The sequence below is a fragment of the Cylas formicarius genome, unplaced genomic scaffold (genome assembly GCF_029955315.1).
Source record: "Cylas formicarius isolate icCylForm1 unplaced genomic scaffold, icCylForm1.1 PGA_scaffold_10__41_contigs__length_53128322, whole genome shotgun sequence".
NCBI lineage: Eukaryota > Metazoa > Arthropoda > Insecta > Coleoptera > Brentidae > Cylas > Cylas formicarius.
In genome coordinates this window covers 38,022,112-38,039,737 of record NW_026844214.1, presented here as the reverse complement: position 1 = coordinate 38,039,737, position 17,626 = coordinate 38,022,112, and the positions used below count along the sequence as shown (strand labels likewise).

The following is a 17,626-nucleotide window of genomic DNA, read 5'->3' as shown; positions in this document are numbered from 1 at the left end:
CCTGTTGTAGGTAAACTTTTTCAGTCACTCGTGTATTAAGCAACCTATCCACAGCACTCCGCCCTTGTCAAATTAAACTCGTGCCTAAAATGGCGTTTATCAAAATTGTTGCATAATATACTATTTGGCTTACAAAAAAAAAAACACATTTTAAATTTAAATCTTAAACACGGATTATTTAATTTCATATTTTCAGAGACGCATAATCAAGAGGTTGTGGGTTAGAGCAACTATAGTTTCCCTTTCATTAAGCGATACTTTAGTTGCTCTATGGGGTTAATAAATAGCATAGCGTCAGGAAATAGACAATTCCAACATAGCGTAGCGCAGACTATTTCATTAATTAAATTTTTAAGTCTCATTAAAATTGACTTTTCCAGTTTTTTATTTTGATTGTTAACTTTTTACCATGTTGACCTGCGATTAGCTTTTAGCTTGTCATTAGTCTGCAAATAGAGATTATCATCTTCATCTATATTCGTACAAATAAATTTCTTCATCATGCCTTAACCTCGGAGTCGTAGACAATGGCTGTATTGTCAAAATCCTTGCGAATAAGCTTCGAAATTGTAAATGAATTGTATACGGCAGTGGGATCTGGTGTCTTGGGAATATTAATTCTAATACAGCATGGATTTAGAACTTGTGAGCCTCTTAAAACCTTGTCTGTAGTAGGCCTGACAGCCGCAAGCTTGATATTCGTCTTTAGTAGAGATAGAGAGAAACTGGAGCCTAACAAGCAGAAAGTTATTTTTATAACAGGCTGCGATTCTGGGATTGGTTTTTCCATAGCACAACACGCAAGTGAGTGTGGATTTACAGTTATAGCTGGATTTTTGAGTCTTGAATCTAAAGGCTCCAAAGAAATTAGGAAACTATATGGAGGTGACATTATACAAATTCAACTGGACATCACAGATAGATCTAGCATTTATTCTGCTGTGCAAACGTTAGAGCATTACTTCAATAAATATAGGAATTCAGGTGACATTTATTTAGTTTTTTCAGTCATTAATAAATAATTTTACGATTTTTACAATAAACTTTCACAGGCTACTGTAATGCTATTTGGAATTCTTCTGGGCTTCTCCTGTGTTGGTTGTTGATAAATCGAACTTGCTGACATTTCACCAATCATCCTGTTGGCTTCTTCAGCGCTTAACTGAAACTGGCTTTTATTCTACTCTGTACCTGCTTATATACATTGATAAGGAGGTGAAGCTAAAAGAAAGGCATGAATATTGTCCATGACTGATTGCCATATTGATCAAAGATCTGAGTTGCTGTTTATTTGGTTGTTCATAGATGTCTATGGATTCTCGATTTTTCTTTGCTAGAAGAATTGATTAAACTCAAGAATATTAGTCTTATCGAATAAGATTTGGTGATATGTTTCGTGATTGTGTACAGCAACTGCTGAGGAGTTTATTTGTCATAGTATTAAGGCTCTTTCATGCTCTCTTAGCCTAGTTGACATTTTTCCTCTTGTTTCTCCAATCGACAACCAAAGCAGCAGGAATCCAGAACATTTGCAAATAGTAATTTTTTTTACTAGAAATTTGAGGTTTTGGGATCAAACCTATTATAATATTCTAAAATTGTTTGGACAGGTTTGCATGCTATAGTAAACAATGCTGGTGTTATGGTATTTGGGGAATTTGAATGGCAAACAGAGAGACTGATAGAGGAGCAAGTAAATGTAAATTTACTTGGTACATTTAAAACTACCAAAGCCTTTTGTCCCCTTCTAAGAAAACATAAAGGTAGTAAGTAATTGAAAATATTAAATTTTTCATTAAGCAAGTTGCTTTTATTGACAGCTCGACTAATAATAGTTTCTAGTCATTGTGCACTGGCAAATCTGCCTGGCTTGGCAGTTTATGGAGCAACCAAAGCAGCTTTATCTTCTTGGAGCGATGGCTTACGGGTAGAACTTGAAAAATATGGCATTAAAGTACTCACTTTTATTCCGGGTTCATTTGCTAGTCAAAGTAACCTTATGTCAAGACAATTAGAACATATCCAAGAAATGCATGATGCTTTTACCCCAGAACAACACATATTTTATAGTGACTATTTTAAAAGATACAACATGTATTTGTCTTGCATTGCTTCACCCACAGATCCAAAGAAAATTGAAGATAATAAATTATATAAGGTGTTTGAAAACTCTTTATTAGATCTACATCCAAAAGCAGTTTATAAAAATGAACCTTTAAGGTATAAAATTTACCATTTCTTATTTAAATATAGTCCAACTTTTATAAGAGACTATTTTGTTATTAAATTTATGACAATGCCAAAATACTATCCACCAAGTACAAATGTGGATGATTATGATCTGATTGATGATATTTAGTTTTCTTACAGCAATGTCGAAAATATGTGTATCCAAAAATTGTACAAATAAAATGTATCATCTACCTTATGTGATTTTTTCCAAAATTAAAATTACCAACACCTTAAAAACCACATAAGTTTTTCTCATTGTGTAATTTTTTTGTCCATTACATTTGTGCGTGTTACAAAAACATATGTGGTGACTAGGACTAATAAAGTGGCAACCACTTTTGAGTACAGTTGGAGGAATATTGTAATCTGTGGCACCCACACATCCTCTTGTGATATTACCAGTTCCAACCTGCAGCTTGTAACAAAATGCGTTCCGACTTGGAGGGCATAGAAAAAGGAATTTTTTTTTGTCTTCAGATTTGGCGAAATTAAATATATTCCCACACAAAGGTAAGATATCCAAGTCCCTAGAGCGGCACTGATAACAAACCAAACTTTTGGCAAATGTAGTGTTGGGTCTAAAACTGTCTTTGGCACTTCTGTCATGTAGAACTAACAAATAAATGAGACTTTGACACAGAACATTACGGATTTGTAGCATATTTTACTAGCAATACTGATTGATTATGTATAGATCGTAATTTTTGTCATGTTTGACACTTAACAATAGTTTGTTACTACTTACTGTGTCACTTATCTCCACATAACTTCAAGTTGGTGTGGTGGGTGGGTGGTGTTTGTATTGACAAACTTTTTTGAAACAACATGTTTATTTAATAATGTGTACTATCAGGGTACATTCTGTTAAATAAAAAAAAAAATACAATTTTTCGTGACGCGGAGACATTATCTCAAAATATTTTACAGCAATACAGCACCTTGGCTCAATCTATAACATACAAGATACTAAATGAAAGTTAGATCTGGTCTACATGTCAGCAAGAAAAAAAGAGTATTTTTACATTGCGTTCCATGCATGTTTAAAGCAGTTTTGTTCAATGTGTTAACTGTTTATGTGATTATTTGAATTTGTAATAAAAATGAGACTTAAGATAAAAAAAAAATTATGTTCCTGAAGATATATAAAAAAGCAATAGAGCTAGCTATGTTTGAACGTCTTTTTTTCGGCTTCTAAAATAAGGTCATCTATTTCTTCTAATGAAAAAATTTTTTTCTTTGTGGGTTTATTTGGTACGGCTGCCTTATCCTAAAAACATAATTATTTAAATCCAATTTTAGGGCTGATAAATTAAAGTTATATACCCAAAACTGTATATATTCCGGAGATGTTGATTCAAGCAATAGTAGGCGGTCTTCCAACAATTTTAATCTTTTGTAAACATTCTTAGGAACAGCTGTGTTTAAACTTAATTGACATTCTAAATTTTGAAGTCTTTCTTCTATACCATTAGGAGGTATGTATTTCATTAAGTAATTGGAGCTTTTTTGATCTCTGTTTTGATAACTGTTAAAAACTCGCTTCACTAAAAAAAGATATTGTAGAACTAAAACTTTACCACATTTCAGGTTGCTATTGGAATAAACTGACCTTCCAAGTGACTTTTAGAATCCTTTCTTTTATAAAGTTGGGCATCAGTTCTAGCGCAACTATATTCATAATTTCTGTTTGGTGGAAAGAATTCAGTAATGTTGTGCTCATCAATTTCTGCACGTTTTCTTGTCATAAATTTCTCAATTCTATTATTCAGTTCTTCATTTGTGGCTTTTATTTGAATTAAATGTGGCGGCACATATGGTACTTTTACTTCTTGCTTGAATTCAAATTTTAATTTTTTATGTTTTGGGGAATAGGTCTGAGCTAAAATAAAACAATAAAGCAGTTAAAAAGCACTTTATAATATGTTAAAAGCAATAACAATTCCAACAAGGATATATTGCAGCATTTTCACAACCTTCAGATTTGTATAATTTATGATATTTTTTGAATAAAATCGACAAAATAGAAATAACAATATAATATTACTTTGTTTGATTTCTTTGGTGATAAAAAATTATTTTTTAAATTTATTTCTTTAACTTGTTTTCACTATTTTGCTTATTGATGAAAAAAATCTATCTGAAAAATGTCCTAGGACTTTGTTTATGATTTGACAGAAGTACCAGTAGTAGACCAGGCACATTCTTTATTTTCCTTCCAAATTGCCTCAGAGTTGGAGTACACTTCCTTTTTCCAAATTGGAACTGACTTTTTGATATTATTGATGCACCATTCTGTTGCTTCTATGGAATCTTTCCGATGAGGAGATGATACAGCAATTATTACACTAGCTTCTTTGATAGGCACCACACCTAATCTGTAAAAAATATTGACTAATACCTATTGAGTATTTATTTATCTTAGAAATACTAGTGTACCTATGGTATATTGCTATATTTTCAACATTTGGCCAATGTGTTCTTAATTCCACACATATCTTTTCCACTGCTTTCTGAGCCATAGATTCATAAGCTTCATATTCTAGGTTAACTACACATTTCCCTTCAAAGTTGTCTCGCGTTGTTCCCATAAATACCGAAATTGCTCCACAAGATGGTGCAACTACTAAATTTGTTACTTCATCTATTACAAGCTTTTCACGAGGAAATTTAATAAAATCCATTTTTACCCTCCACTTATGGGCGGAATTATTGCAATTTCATCACTGTCTTTTAAATTCAATATATCATTTAAATTATGCAGTTCTTGATTAACAGCCAACAATATATTATTTCCTATTTCTTGTAGTGAAAACTCATTTACTAACGTTTGCACTAGTTCCAAATAGGAAATGGGAGACTGAATTTCAAAATAGCTCAAATTTGTACCTGCTAATTCTTTTGCTCTTGCAAAAAACAAAACACGGATTTTAACTAACATAATCTTTCAACTTTTACATTATTTGTAAACATGTGATTACCCTAACTTTTAAAATCCATTCGTGTTAATTATCTAACATTAATATTGACACTGCCTTTAAAATAAAAACTTCAAAGTATAAATCTTATCTTACCTACATTATTCAAATATAACCTAAATATATTTTAAATTAGAAAAAAAAGATTAAAATTCAAGTTCAATTATGCGTTTCACAAAAAAATGTTGGGCTCGACTGCTAGGATCATTCGCCCATTGCCGACTTCCGTCGAGGATCTTCGCTTTTGGTCATGGACCAACACGTACAAAGAAGACATAACCAATATTTGCTCAACTAGCAAAAAACAATTTTGACCGATACCAAAAAAACCGACACCCCCCCGCTTCCACCCCGGACCATCCGGGCCCATCCGGTCTCCATACCGGCGTGAACGGTTAAAACAACGGGGCCGGCGGAACTTTTACACTTAAAACAAACACCAAACACTGCCGAAACAGAGTCACACAAATTGAAGACCGATACCAAAGGTTTTTCGAACGAATTCAGCGGATTCTGCTAGGAGCGGACGGAGGTTAGACCGCCGCGTGCAATGCTCCACCACCAAAAAAAAAGATTAAGTCAAGTCAAGTCAATTATGCGTTTAACAAAAAATGTTGGGCACGACTGCTAGGATCATTTGCCCATTGCCGACTTCCGTCGAGGATTTTTGCTTCTGGTCAATTGACCACCACGTACAAAGAAGAAAAATAACCAATAATTTGCTCAGCTAGCAAAAAACGATTCTGACCGATACCAAAAAAAATCGGCTTCCCCCCGCTTCCACCACGGACCATCCGGCCTCCATACCGGCGTGAACGGAGAAAAACGACGGGGCCGACGACGATTATCACTTTAAGACGTACACTGAACACTCAGAACACTAAATCCACACCGTGGAAACCGATATCAAACTTTTTGGGACGAATACATAGGATTCTGTCGGGAGTGAACGGAGGTTAAACCGCCGCGTGTAATGCTCCACCACAGAATCAAAAAAAAAAAAAAGATTCAAAGTTCAAGTTCAATGATGCGTTTCACAGAAAACTGTTGGGCTCGACTGCTAGGATCATTCGCCCATTGCCGACTTCCGTCGAGGATCTTCGCTTGTGGTCATGGACCAACACGTACAAAGAAGACATATATTTGCTCAACTAGCAAAAAACAATTTTGACCGATACCAAAAAAAAAACCGACACCCCCCGCTTCCGCCACGGACCATCCGGGCCCATCCGGCCTCCATACCGGCGTGAACGGGGAATAACGAAGGGATCGGCGACGATTATCACTTTACAACGTTCACAAAACACTGAAAACACTAAATCCACTCAGTGGAGACCGATTTCAAAATTTTTGGACGATTACAAAGGATTATGTAGGGAACGAACGGAGGTTAAACCGCAGCGTGCAATGTTCCACCACAGAATCCAAAAAAAAAAAAGATTCAATTCATTCAATTCAATTATGCGTTTCACAAAAAAATGTTGGGCTCGACTGCTAGGATCATTCGCCCATTGCCGACTTCCGTCGAGGATTTTCGCTTCTGGTCAATGACCACCACGTACAAAGAAGAAAAATAGCCAATAATTTGCTCAGCTAGCAAAAAACGATTCTGACCGATACCAAAAAAATCGGCTTCCCCCCGCTTCCACCGCGGACCATCCGGGCCCATCCGGCCTCCATACCGGCGTGAACAGGGAAAAACGACGGGGCCGACGACAATTATCACTTTAAAACGTACACTGAACACTCAAAACACTAAATCCACACCGTGGAAACCGATATCAAACTTGTTGGGACGAATACAAGGGATTCTGTTGGGAGCGAACGGAGGTTAAACCGCCGTGTGCAATGCTCCCACCACAGAATCCAAAAAAAAAGATTACAAGTACAAGTAAAATAATGATAATAGGATACCTGATAACTCAACTGCCAGGATCATTTGCCCATTGCCGACTTCCGTCGAGGATTTTCGCTTTTGGTCAATGACACGTACAAAAAACAAATATAACCAATATTTGCTCAGCTAGCAAAAAACGATTTTGAATGATATCGAAAAAACCGGCATTGCCCCGCTACCACTCCGGACTATCTGGGCCCATCCGACCACCATACCGGCGTGAACGGTCAAAACAGCGGGCTCGGTAGAACTTAAACACTTAAAAACGATCACCAAACACTTACGAAACAGAACCACACGAAAAAAGATCGATATCAAGGTTTTTGGGACGAATACAACGGATTCTGGTAGGAGCGAGCGACGGTTAAAAAAAGAAGAATTACATTTGCTTTCGTTCGTTATTTAAATAAACAATGATCATTCCCATGGACACACATAAAAATTACAAACAAAAAAAATCATAAACTAATTGTTAAAATTCATACTTTGTAGTTTTTTTTTTCTTAATTTTTATCACTATTCTTAATTAACGCCAACATCCATAGTTATGTTGGAGTACAAATCGGCAAATGTAACTAGTAGGTGGACGGTTGCCCCTTACTTGTTGCTTTCTATCAAGAAGAAGAGAGTCTATGGGATAACTCTATTGTGCCCAACAGTTTTTTGTGAAACGCATCATTGAATTGAATTCGATAACTCTATTCAGTGGTTTCTTGTTTTTGAATTTTAAATATTTAAAAATGAATAATTTAACCTGACGGTTATTTCTATCCATTGGTAGTTTTTTCGTTTAGACGGTGCATCATTTCCATGTTAAAGCCAACGTGAGTGAAAAAGAATGTTTTACCAGTTTTTTTAGGCTTCAGGACCATCCGTGGGCACTGACACTTTTGCAAAACATTCAGGACACAACGCAGAAATATTTCTTGAATTGGTGCAAGATTGTTTTAAAACTTGGTTTAAACTCTGACTGTGTGCAAAAGTGGAGCCAAATATGTTGACCGAAATAGTGGATCTGCAAACAAAAACTATTAATAAAATAGAACATTTACTCTCGAGAAGCTCTGTTTAGACTTAAATGAACAACTACCCCCAAGAATTGGTGCTGATGGCTTAGGTTTATTTGAGGAACAAAAACAACTACAAAAGAAATTTTTACAAATGATCAAATTATCAATTTGTCATTCCCTTTTTCGCTAGAAAAATAAACTTTAATGAAAATGTTGATTTTGATATTGAGTCACAAATTTGTACTGTTGAGCTTTCCCTTAATATTACTGATAAGAAAAAACAGCAAATTCGAAAGTTGTTTAATAAAAAGCCTTTTGGAGAAAGGGTGGCCCATAAGCATCAGAAGCTGTCCAGAAAGTGTCTAGTTCTATTACAGATTTAAAGAAGAAATTTCTTGTATCAATCAACTTATTTTTAAGGGCCATAAATTGTTGCTCAAGTCCTACGCAAAAACTCCATCATAGCCATTTAGGTTATAAAAAATGTTTGGATATAGCTAACTTGTCATTTTTCTGGCCAGGGATGCGAAAACAAATTGAAGACATGATAACATCTTGCAGTGCATGTCACATGTATCAGAGATCTCAGGGGTCCGAGCCTTTGAGGCCTCACGACATTCCCAGATTGCCTTGGCAAAAGATAGCTGCAGATATTTTTCAATTTTAATCAGAGTGTGACCTCTTAATTGTTGATTACTATTCAAAATTTGTGGAAGTTGTTAATTTGAATCAAAATTTAACCTCTCAAAATTTAATTAATAAATTCAAATCAATTTTTTCACGTTTTGGTATTCCCAAAATTTTAATAACAGATAATGCAAGCAATTTTTGTAGCTTAGAATTTAAGAATTTTTCAAAAAATTGGGAGTTTCAACATGTTACTTCTTCTCCTTTGTATCCTCAGTCAAATGGACAAGTCGAAAGGACGGTACAATCTGTTAAAAATTTACTTAAAAAGTGCCTTTTCAATAATTAAGATCCATATTTAGCTTTACTAAACTTTCGAAATACACCTTTGGATGGTGAGAACTCTACAGCAAATGCTCTTATGAATCGAAACTTAAGATCTGTAGATTTTCAAAAAATTTCAACAAGAAAAAGTTTAATTCTCACATAACAAAAAACCAGCAAAATCAAAAGAAATATTATAACAAACATAAACAAGCTTTAGCACCTTTAAAAAACAACTCTTTAGTAAAAATTCAAATAAAGCCTAAAACACCATGGCAAAATGGTAAAATTTTAAGAAAAGTAGCTTTTAGATCTTATTTGGTACAGCTGGAGAATGGTCCTATTTTTAGACGCAACAGAAAATTCTTAAAAGAGCTCAAAACATTCAAAGATTTTCCATCTCGAAGCTCGGCAGAGCCGAGGAGTTTTCCTGACTTATTTTCAGAAAATAGTTTTAATAATAATAGATATTTTTTGAAAATAGTCAATAATTCAAACAACAAAGAAAAGTCCATTTCTGCAGAAAATTCTCCTAGACAGACTGATTCTGATAGAGAATATATACAGGCTGATCCTGATGTAAGCAACAACTCTGGTAGCAACTTAAATGTAAATAGCTGTAGTGACAATGACAGTCTTGTGAGCTCTTTTGACAACTATCAATTGGAAAATGTAGAGAATAAAAAACTTTTAGATGATGCTAGTTTAACAAATAAAAAAATTTATTGTTAAACTCAGACATACCCAGCACTTCTAAGGAAACTCAATTTTTCTTTAAAAACTCTAAAGAAGGGGAGGAGAGCACTAGTCGTAGAACTAGATCTGGACGAAGTGTGAAAATTCCACAGAAACTTTCTATGTCGTGGACACTAGTCCAGAGTCTTAAAAAATTATATATATATATATATATATATATATATATATATATATATATATATATATATATATATATATATATATATGTATATTCTCACGTATTGATTCACGGATGGAAAAATGTGATGACACTACATTCCGGGACATCATCCGTTCGCTCGTTGAACTCCGACTGGAATCCTGCAAATCTTGCATCCGACTGGAATCCTGCAGACGCTTCGCCAAAATCCCACTTGGCACCCTCAATGCTCGCGCTATATATATATATATATATATATATATATATATATATATATATATATATATATATATATATATATATATATATATATATATATATATATATATATGCTTATACAACTTTTGTACTCTCACTGTACAAAAATCAAAAAACAAATTTTAAATTTAAAATAAAATCACTGCAGCTATAAATTTGTCTGTCTACAGTTTTGTCCATGTATGTAAATTGACCATAAAAGTGATAGAATATTGTGATATTAGATATAAGGTAACGATATCAATAACATTAAATAAATTAAATAAGATTTTAAATTGGTGGCGCAATCATTACTTTGAATTGTTCATTAAACTGAGTCTGGTTTCCAACTTACTTATTATGTTTTCATCATACATTTTGACTTTATTAACTCTATTTGTAGAAAGTTAAACTTTTAAAATTTTATTGTAAAAAGGGGGATGTCACATGATCTTATTGTATCAATCCTATATACCGTGCTGGCTTTATATTTTAGTTTTATACTATGCTGTACTTTTGGATCACATGATCTAAGGAAACTATGTCAAATAAAAAAGACTTCGTTACCGGGTTGTGCTACGACCAGACGTGTTTCTTTTTTAACCTCTAACCTCCTCTAAGTAAAATAGAAGTTAAACAATAAAATAAACACTTAACGAATACGATTATTACTGTAATTACCACCCAAACTACGAAAATGTGGAACAATTCGAAGAGGAAAATAGTATAATTGATCAATTAGAAAATTTTCAGTCGGTAGCCTCGGACGAAGCAAACACTGTTTAGCCCTAAATAGTTTTCAAATAAATCAGTTACCCTACATCGGAATCCCAAACCATTTCATGAATATTTTAATGGTATTTTAGAAATTAAAGATCTTTGTAAACTAAATCTAAACATTGATTTAAAGAATGCAAAGTTAAAAAACCAATATATGGAAATTCCCTTTCAATATATAAAAAAATTACGTAGTAGAAATTCCCCCAAAAACTGTACAAAAAGCAACACTTAGGACTAATCTACCGAATAATACGACATGGATAATGCCCTACTATCGTGACAATGAAGTTGAAATACAAGCAACCATTGTTCAGATTATAAATAATTCCTATACTATTGATATATTTAACCACTCAGAAAAATAAATTGTCATCGATGGTAGCGTTAATAACAACTTATCTTTAGAACCATTCGAACATAACTCCGAAATATTTAATTTAGAAACACCAGTTCTCAATTGTCCAATGATAGAAAACCGAACATTTCAAAAAAATGATATTGGAAATTTAATACGACACGATCATCTAAATTCGGAAGAGAAGGGACGGCTTTTTAAATTCATAAGAAAATTCGAAAATGTTTTAGGTAAACCCGGAGATATTTTAACTTTTGCAAATAAAGTAAAACCCACAATTAAAACTAGTGACGAAATTCCCGTACATTCGAAATTATATAGGTATCCGTATGTCCATAAACAAGAAGTCGATAGGCAAATAGAAGAAATGTTACAAGAATGAATAATTGAACCCTCAAGTTCCCCTTGGAGTTCACCAGTGTGGACAGTGTGGATTATACCAAAGAAAGCAGACGCATTTGGACGTAGGAAATGGAGACTCGCAATAGATTACAGATTACCCAATACCTAATATAACTGATATACTGGTTAAACTAAGACGATGCCAATATTTCACAACGTTGGACCTCGCCAGTGGATTCCACCAAATCGAAATGAATCCTGAAAGCATCCCGAAAACAGCATTTAACGTAGAGCGAATATACATGTATGCCATTTAGTCTTAAAAATGCAGCCTCTACATTTCAGCGCGTAATGGACAATGTATTGCGTGGATTACAAGGAAAATATGTCTTGTGTACATGGACGACATCATTATATACTCGACCAGTCTTAAAGAACACATGGACTCGTTAAAATTAGTCTTTGAACCACTTGCATCCTTCAATATGAAGATACAATTGGATAAATCTGAATTCCTAAAGAAAACCAAACCCTAGAAAAATTGAAGCCATTAAAAATTTTAAAATTTCCATCACTCCTAAAGAAATGAAATCTTTCCTTGGTCTTGTCGGATATTACAGGAAATTCATAAAAAAAAATTGCTAAAATTACTAAACCATTGACGCATTGCTTAAAGAAAAACGTTAAAATAACCCTTCATTTTAACAACAGGAACCATTGGAACTGATCTACCGATAGCATACGCTAGCCGAACACTTAATCCTGTAGAGCTTAACTACTCTACAATAGAAAAAAACCTTGCCATCGTGTGGGCTACAAAGTACTTTGGACCTTATCTATTTGGTAGAAAATTCACTATAGTAACGGATCATAAACCTTTACAATGGCTCTTCTCCATTAAAGAACTTAATTCAAAATTAGTCAGGTGGAAACTAAAACTTCAGGAATATAAAAATACTATTCAATACAAAAAAGGCAAACATAATGTTAATGCTGACACCCTCTCAGGACCACCAAAAGAAATACACCCCGTAGACCTAGTAAAACCCCCACTAACACGTATGTCAGTTGTATGTGAAGAAAACGAGGAAAAGGATGACCAATATTTATGGCATGAAAAAATTAAACACTTCTTCGAATCACAGGAAAACCTGTTTGAAAAACTGCAAAAAGCTCTGAATGAATTTGAAAAATTTGAACAAAATTGGAAATAAATCGAACACTCGGAAATAATTAAAGAAATTCAAGCAAATCTTTTTGATCAACAAAATTATTCGTTAGCGCACTGTGTCGCTGCTGATTTAAAAATGAACAAGGCATTGTTGTAGATTTCAAACAAAAATTTAATAACCTACAATATCTTATCGATCAGACAATAAGAATAACCGTTTTATTTATTATCTAGTTACTAAAGAAATTAAAAAAATAATTGAAAATTAAGAAATTAATATGAAAAAAACATGCAAGAATCAAGTTACACGAATAGCGATTCCTAAACTAGGATGTGGACTGGACCAATTGGATTGGTTAAAGGTAAAATCAATGATTAATCACCTATTTCAAAATCAAGATATTGATATACTAGTATGTCACTGGCCGAAAAAGGAACCCAAAATTAGGATAATTTTGCATATTCAAATAAAATCTCCAAATACAGTACATTAAAACCCGAAAGACTAGAAGAACAAAACAATCCATCTACAAGTAAAGAATCTCGAGAAAAGGTAGACAACTCTGAAACGGACACGGTACATTCATCTATGAAAAATCCAATTATAGGACTCCAAATGTCAATAAAGCTCTTAATACCTTTAAAAACCAGATTGTATTTAATTAAATAACAGAAAGATTATTTGACACCATGAAAAGACTGGTGATGTACACTAACAAAAACCCAACAATAGAAGAAATCCAAAAACTTCTACGAGACAATGCACCTCCAGACACTTACTGTTTACTTTTCCCTAATAAAGAACTAGAACCAGTAATTATAAAGACCTTTCAGGAAATCTTTAAAAATAATGCATTTAAACTCGTCATTTCTAATACGTTGCTTGAAGATGTAAAGGATCCAACAGAGATTCGAAGAAATAAAGGAACTGACTTGGGAAGAAGACCACAAGCCCATATTTGAGAAAATTGATAGATCCTGTGCCAACCACGAGAGGAAGCTCCTCAAATTTGCAAAAACGCCAACAACCAGAAAACACTAAAGCGGACAATAGTAAATCTATCTTCAAGAAATCTATCCAGTACTGAAGAGCAAATATTGAGCAACGGACTCAACTTCGCCCTTGCCCCCCAAAAGGCACCAACGTTGGATATTATAAGCTCCATAGAAACGGTGCGACTGGAAGGACCCGACTACGGTGGAAAGTTAGGACATTTCTTGAGAAAACAAGAAAACAGACGAGGAATATAACCAAAAAGGAACAAGGAGCCATTAAGAACTTGCAGAAGGATAGAAACATCACCATCCTCCCAGCAGATAAGGGCAATGCCACAGTTATAATGAATACGCAGCAATATGATCAAAAAATCGAGGAGACGCTTAGTAAAGGAAAATACAGACTACTGTCTAGTGACCCTACTAAGACGATTGAAGGAAAAATCTACCGATCTCTCCATAAATACAGACGCTATATTGCGGATAGCATTAGAACCAAGTTAACTCCACATCACACCGAACCACCACATCTTTATGGACTTTCAAAAATCCATAAAGATAATATACCACTCAGACCAATCACTAGTTCAAGAGATTCTGCAACCAGCAGCTTCAGTAGATTTCTCCTTCAAATCGTCCAGCCACTTGTAGGTAAAACTTCTTCGTTTGTAAAAACTCCGGGCACTTTGTAGATATTCTAAAAAATGGGAAACTAGATCCTTCAGACCAGTTTATTAGCTTTGACGTTGAAAGTCTATATACCAACGTGCCTTTGGAGGAGTCGTTAAGTATCATCTAGGCTAGACGAAGGAATGATACAACCCTATCAGAGAGAACTTCGCTGCCACTTGAGGGAGTGTTGAAGCTTCTGAGATGCTGTCTGCATAATTCTTGCTTTCAAATCAAAAATAAGTTTTACGCACAAGATGATGCCCTGCCGATGGGTTCTCCTCTCTCTCCAGTGATAGCGAACATATACATGGAGTGGTTCGAAACTCATGCCATAAACACTGCAACTATTAAACCTAAGATCTGGCTTCGATATGTCGACGATACCTTCATTATCTGGAGTGGAACCGATAGACAGCTAGACTCACAAATGCCTAACAAATAGGGTGTTATTACGGGACTCTTATGCTATGAATAAATTAAAAATACTGTTAATTAGACGGGGCATCTTAAATGCCGGAAGTATTTGTGAATCGACTTCAAAGTTAACCATTCCGCTGCAAGGGTTGGATCTTTTAGATGTTGCTTGCGGTGGAGGTATATTCTCAGAGCCTCTGACAAAACTTGGTGGGCGAGTTATGGCAATAGATGCTGCTCACGAAGCCATTGATATTGCTAAGAAACACGCGGAACACAATTGTCTTAGAATAAATTATTTATGTAGGGGTGAAGGGGGAAGTGTAGAACAGAGGTACTTTTGAATTAATGGATTTACGAACACATCATTTGCCTTTCCTAACCTCCAACGTCAATGTCAGTGTCAAACAGAAAAATTTGTCGGTACTTTACGGAAACGAAACCAAACATTTTTATTTTTTATTGTAAACGGATTACTGAAAGCGTAACTATTATTTTCGAGTTTTGATTATTTCATAGTGTTGTGCATATTATAGCAAGTGTATTACCAATATAAGTTAATTAAATACAAGTTTCTTGGTCATCTAATAATTTTGTTTCTGAAGGATGATATTGGGGCAAATTTGGTGGTGCAGTTATGAATAAAATGTTCAAAAGTGCCCCCTGCTATTTGAACAAATGATGTTTATTTATGTTTTAAAATAATTGATAAATATAATTAAATTAGTTTATTTTATATTCTTTTACAGTTGTGAATCACAATGGTAAGAAATTACTTATAGAAAAAAGAAAATGATGTTAACGAAGAAGACGCTGTATTGTGTGTTGTCAATGATAGCATGAAACTGAGGACCGCTGCTGCTATATATAATATAAAACCAACCACTTTGTACTATAAAGTAAAGCAATATAAAGAGAATGTAATGCAAAAAAATATAAACTATAGCAGCAAACACTGTGCCTCAAGTTTTCACTAATGATGAGAAACTTATGCTGGAAAGGTACTAAAAATTTGCAAAATGAATTATGGTCTTACCTACTTACAAAGTCAAAAATTGGCATATCAATATGTGTCGTGAAAAATGGTTAGATAACAAGAGTGCTAGCATTGAATGGATGACAAACTTTACGAAAAGGCACCCAATATTATCTTTGCAAAAACCTGAGATTAAGAACAATACCTATAAAAAAAAAACCGTTGTCAAAATATCAGTCAAACTCAAAATCTGACGGAAATATATCTTTTCATGATGATTCTGATATGGATTTAACAGATGGCCAAAAGAATACTGAGTCTCATAATCTACTTTATAAAAGGGAATCTAATGAGACAAAAATGAGAATTTCAATGAAAATGACTATATATTGGTAAAGTGTCACTCTGCCAAAATAGAACCACAAATGTATTTCATAGCTTTTATTAAACATAAAGATCAAAATATGTTTCTAGCTTCTTTTTTAAAAAAGAAATTGGGTTTTAAATTTTTGTTCCCTGATAAAAAATACCAATCCTGCACCTATCACTGATATTGTAAGGAAACTTCCAAAGTCATGGTCTGCTCCAGGAACTTCTCGTACAGCTGTTCTATTAATTTTCAAATTTGATTTTAGTAAATTTAAAATAGGTTAAGTATTATTACCAAAATTTTGAATATTTACTTTTATGTTGGCCAATTAGGCAATTTGGATTGATTACATAATTTAACTACATGATTCTTTTTTAAATTATAAAGATAATACAAAGACAAAGACTTTAATTGCAATATGTAACTAGAACTCATATATTAAAATAATAACTTACTTACACTTGTTCAAGACTGCCCCAGGCTGTTAATAGTTTTATAAAGTTTATTTGAGCAATACTGAGTGTACGAAGTTAGTGGCAATACACAATTATAATATAAGATTTGTATGTCTTAAATAAAGTATTGATTATATTCTGTTACGTTGTTTTCTTGTTATCATGGTATTTCAAAACTGCCTCTGAGGCTATCAAATGTGCTCCTTGCCAAGGGCGCATTTGAACGAAAATATGTTTTTGAAAAATAATGTTACTTTAATAAGTAAAAACAAGTAAATTTAATTTTTAATTTTGTAGCACAAATAGCATATCTAATCATAAAAAAGTATATACTTTGATATGTAGCACAATATGACAAATATACTATTTTATTTCAAAAATGTTCAATTGCTCCAAAAATGAAGGGAAACATGATGTTATGGCATCAGAAATTTTAGAACATGTAACAGAAAAGGAAATGTTTATTAAAGCTTGCCTCAAATGCCTTAAGGCATCTGGTTCAATATTAATTTCAACAATGAATAACGGGAATAGATTCTGCTCCTTGCTATTGATATATTGATATTGCTCAACAACTGAAGAGAAAAATGATGTTCATGACTGCTTTTAAACTAAAACATCAAAGCAAAAATTTTATCTTATCTATCTTATGCAAATATAAAGTGAAGAAATTTTAATTTTAGGAAGAAAACTTTATTACAAACCACGATCAATTGGCGTATGGACACAATTTATAAACAAAACAAAAATTTATAAAACTAGTTGTTAAAATTCACTGCTGCACTGCTTCTGAGCAATTTTGGTTGGCCCTTAATCACCTAAATTACTTGTTTCGTTTTATAAGAAGATGTGATTCCAAGGGATACCTTTATTCAGTGGTTAATCCTGGTAGTCGTGC

General features: G+C 33.7%; 2 protein-coding genes across 4 annotated transcripts; one reads left to right on the top strand and one right to left on the bottom strand.

The window, feature by feature from the left end:
* Window positions 1-13: 13 nt before the first annotated feature.
* Window positions 14-2,443, top strand: LOC132708149 (retinol dehydrogenase 7). The gene is made up of 3 exons (XM_060680286.1): window positions 14-984; window positions 1,611-1,763; window positions 1,821-2,443. The coding sequence occupies exons 1-3, from the start codon at window positions 528-530 to the stop codon at window positions 2,357-2,359; spliced, it is 1,149 nt and encodes a 382-aa protein (XP_060536269.1). The 5' UTR covers window positions 14-527; the 3' UTR covers window positions 2,360-2,443.
* Window positions 2,444-3,066: 623 nt separating this feature from the next.
* LOC132697961 (molybdopterin synthase catalytic subunit) lies at window positions 3,067-17,612 on the bottom strand. Of its 3 annotated transcripts, XM_060663761.1 has the most exons (5): window positions 4,669-5,059; window positions 4,414-4,607; window positions 3,842-4,111; window positions 3,556-3,776; window positions 3,067-3,499 (listed from the first exon to the last, which is right to left on the bottom strand). In XM_060663761.1, the coding sequence occupies exons 1-5, from the start codon at window positions 4,911-4,913 to the stop codon at window positions 3,392-3,394; spliced, it is 1,038 nt and encodes a 345-aa protein (XP_060519744.1). In that variant the 5' UTR covers window positions 4,914-5,059; the 3' UTR covers window positions 3,067-3,391. The 3 variants fall into 3 exon arrangements, 1 of the variants encoding a protein (XP_060519744.1); XR_009618325.1 differs by lacking the exons at window positions 3,067-3,499; window positions 3,556-3,776; window positions 3,842-4,111 and adding an exon at window positions 17,595-17,612 and having other exon boundaries at window positions 4,465-4,602; window positions 4,669-8,119; XR_009618324.1 differs by lacking the exons at window positions 3,067-3,499; window positions 3,556-3,776; window positions 3,842-4,111 and having other exon boundaries at window positions 4,465-4,602; window positions 4,669-8,690.
* Window positions 17,613-17,626: the final 14 nt, after the last annotated feature.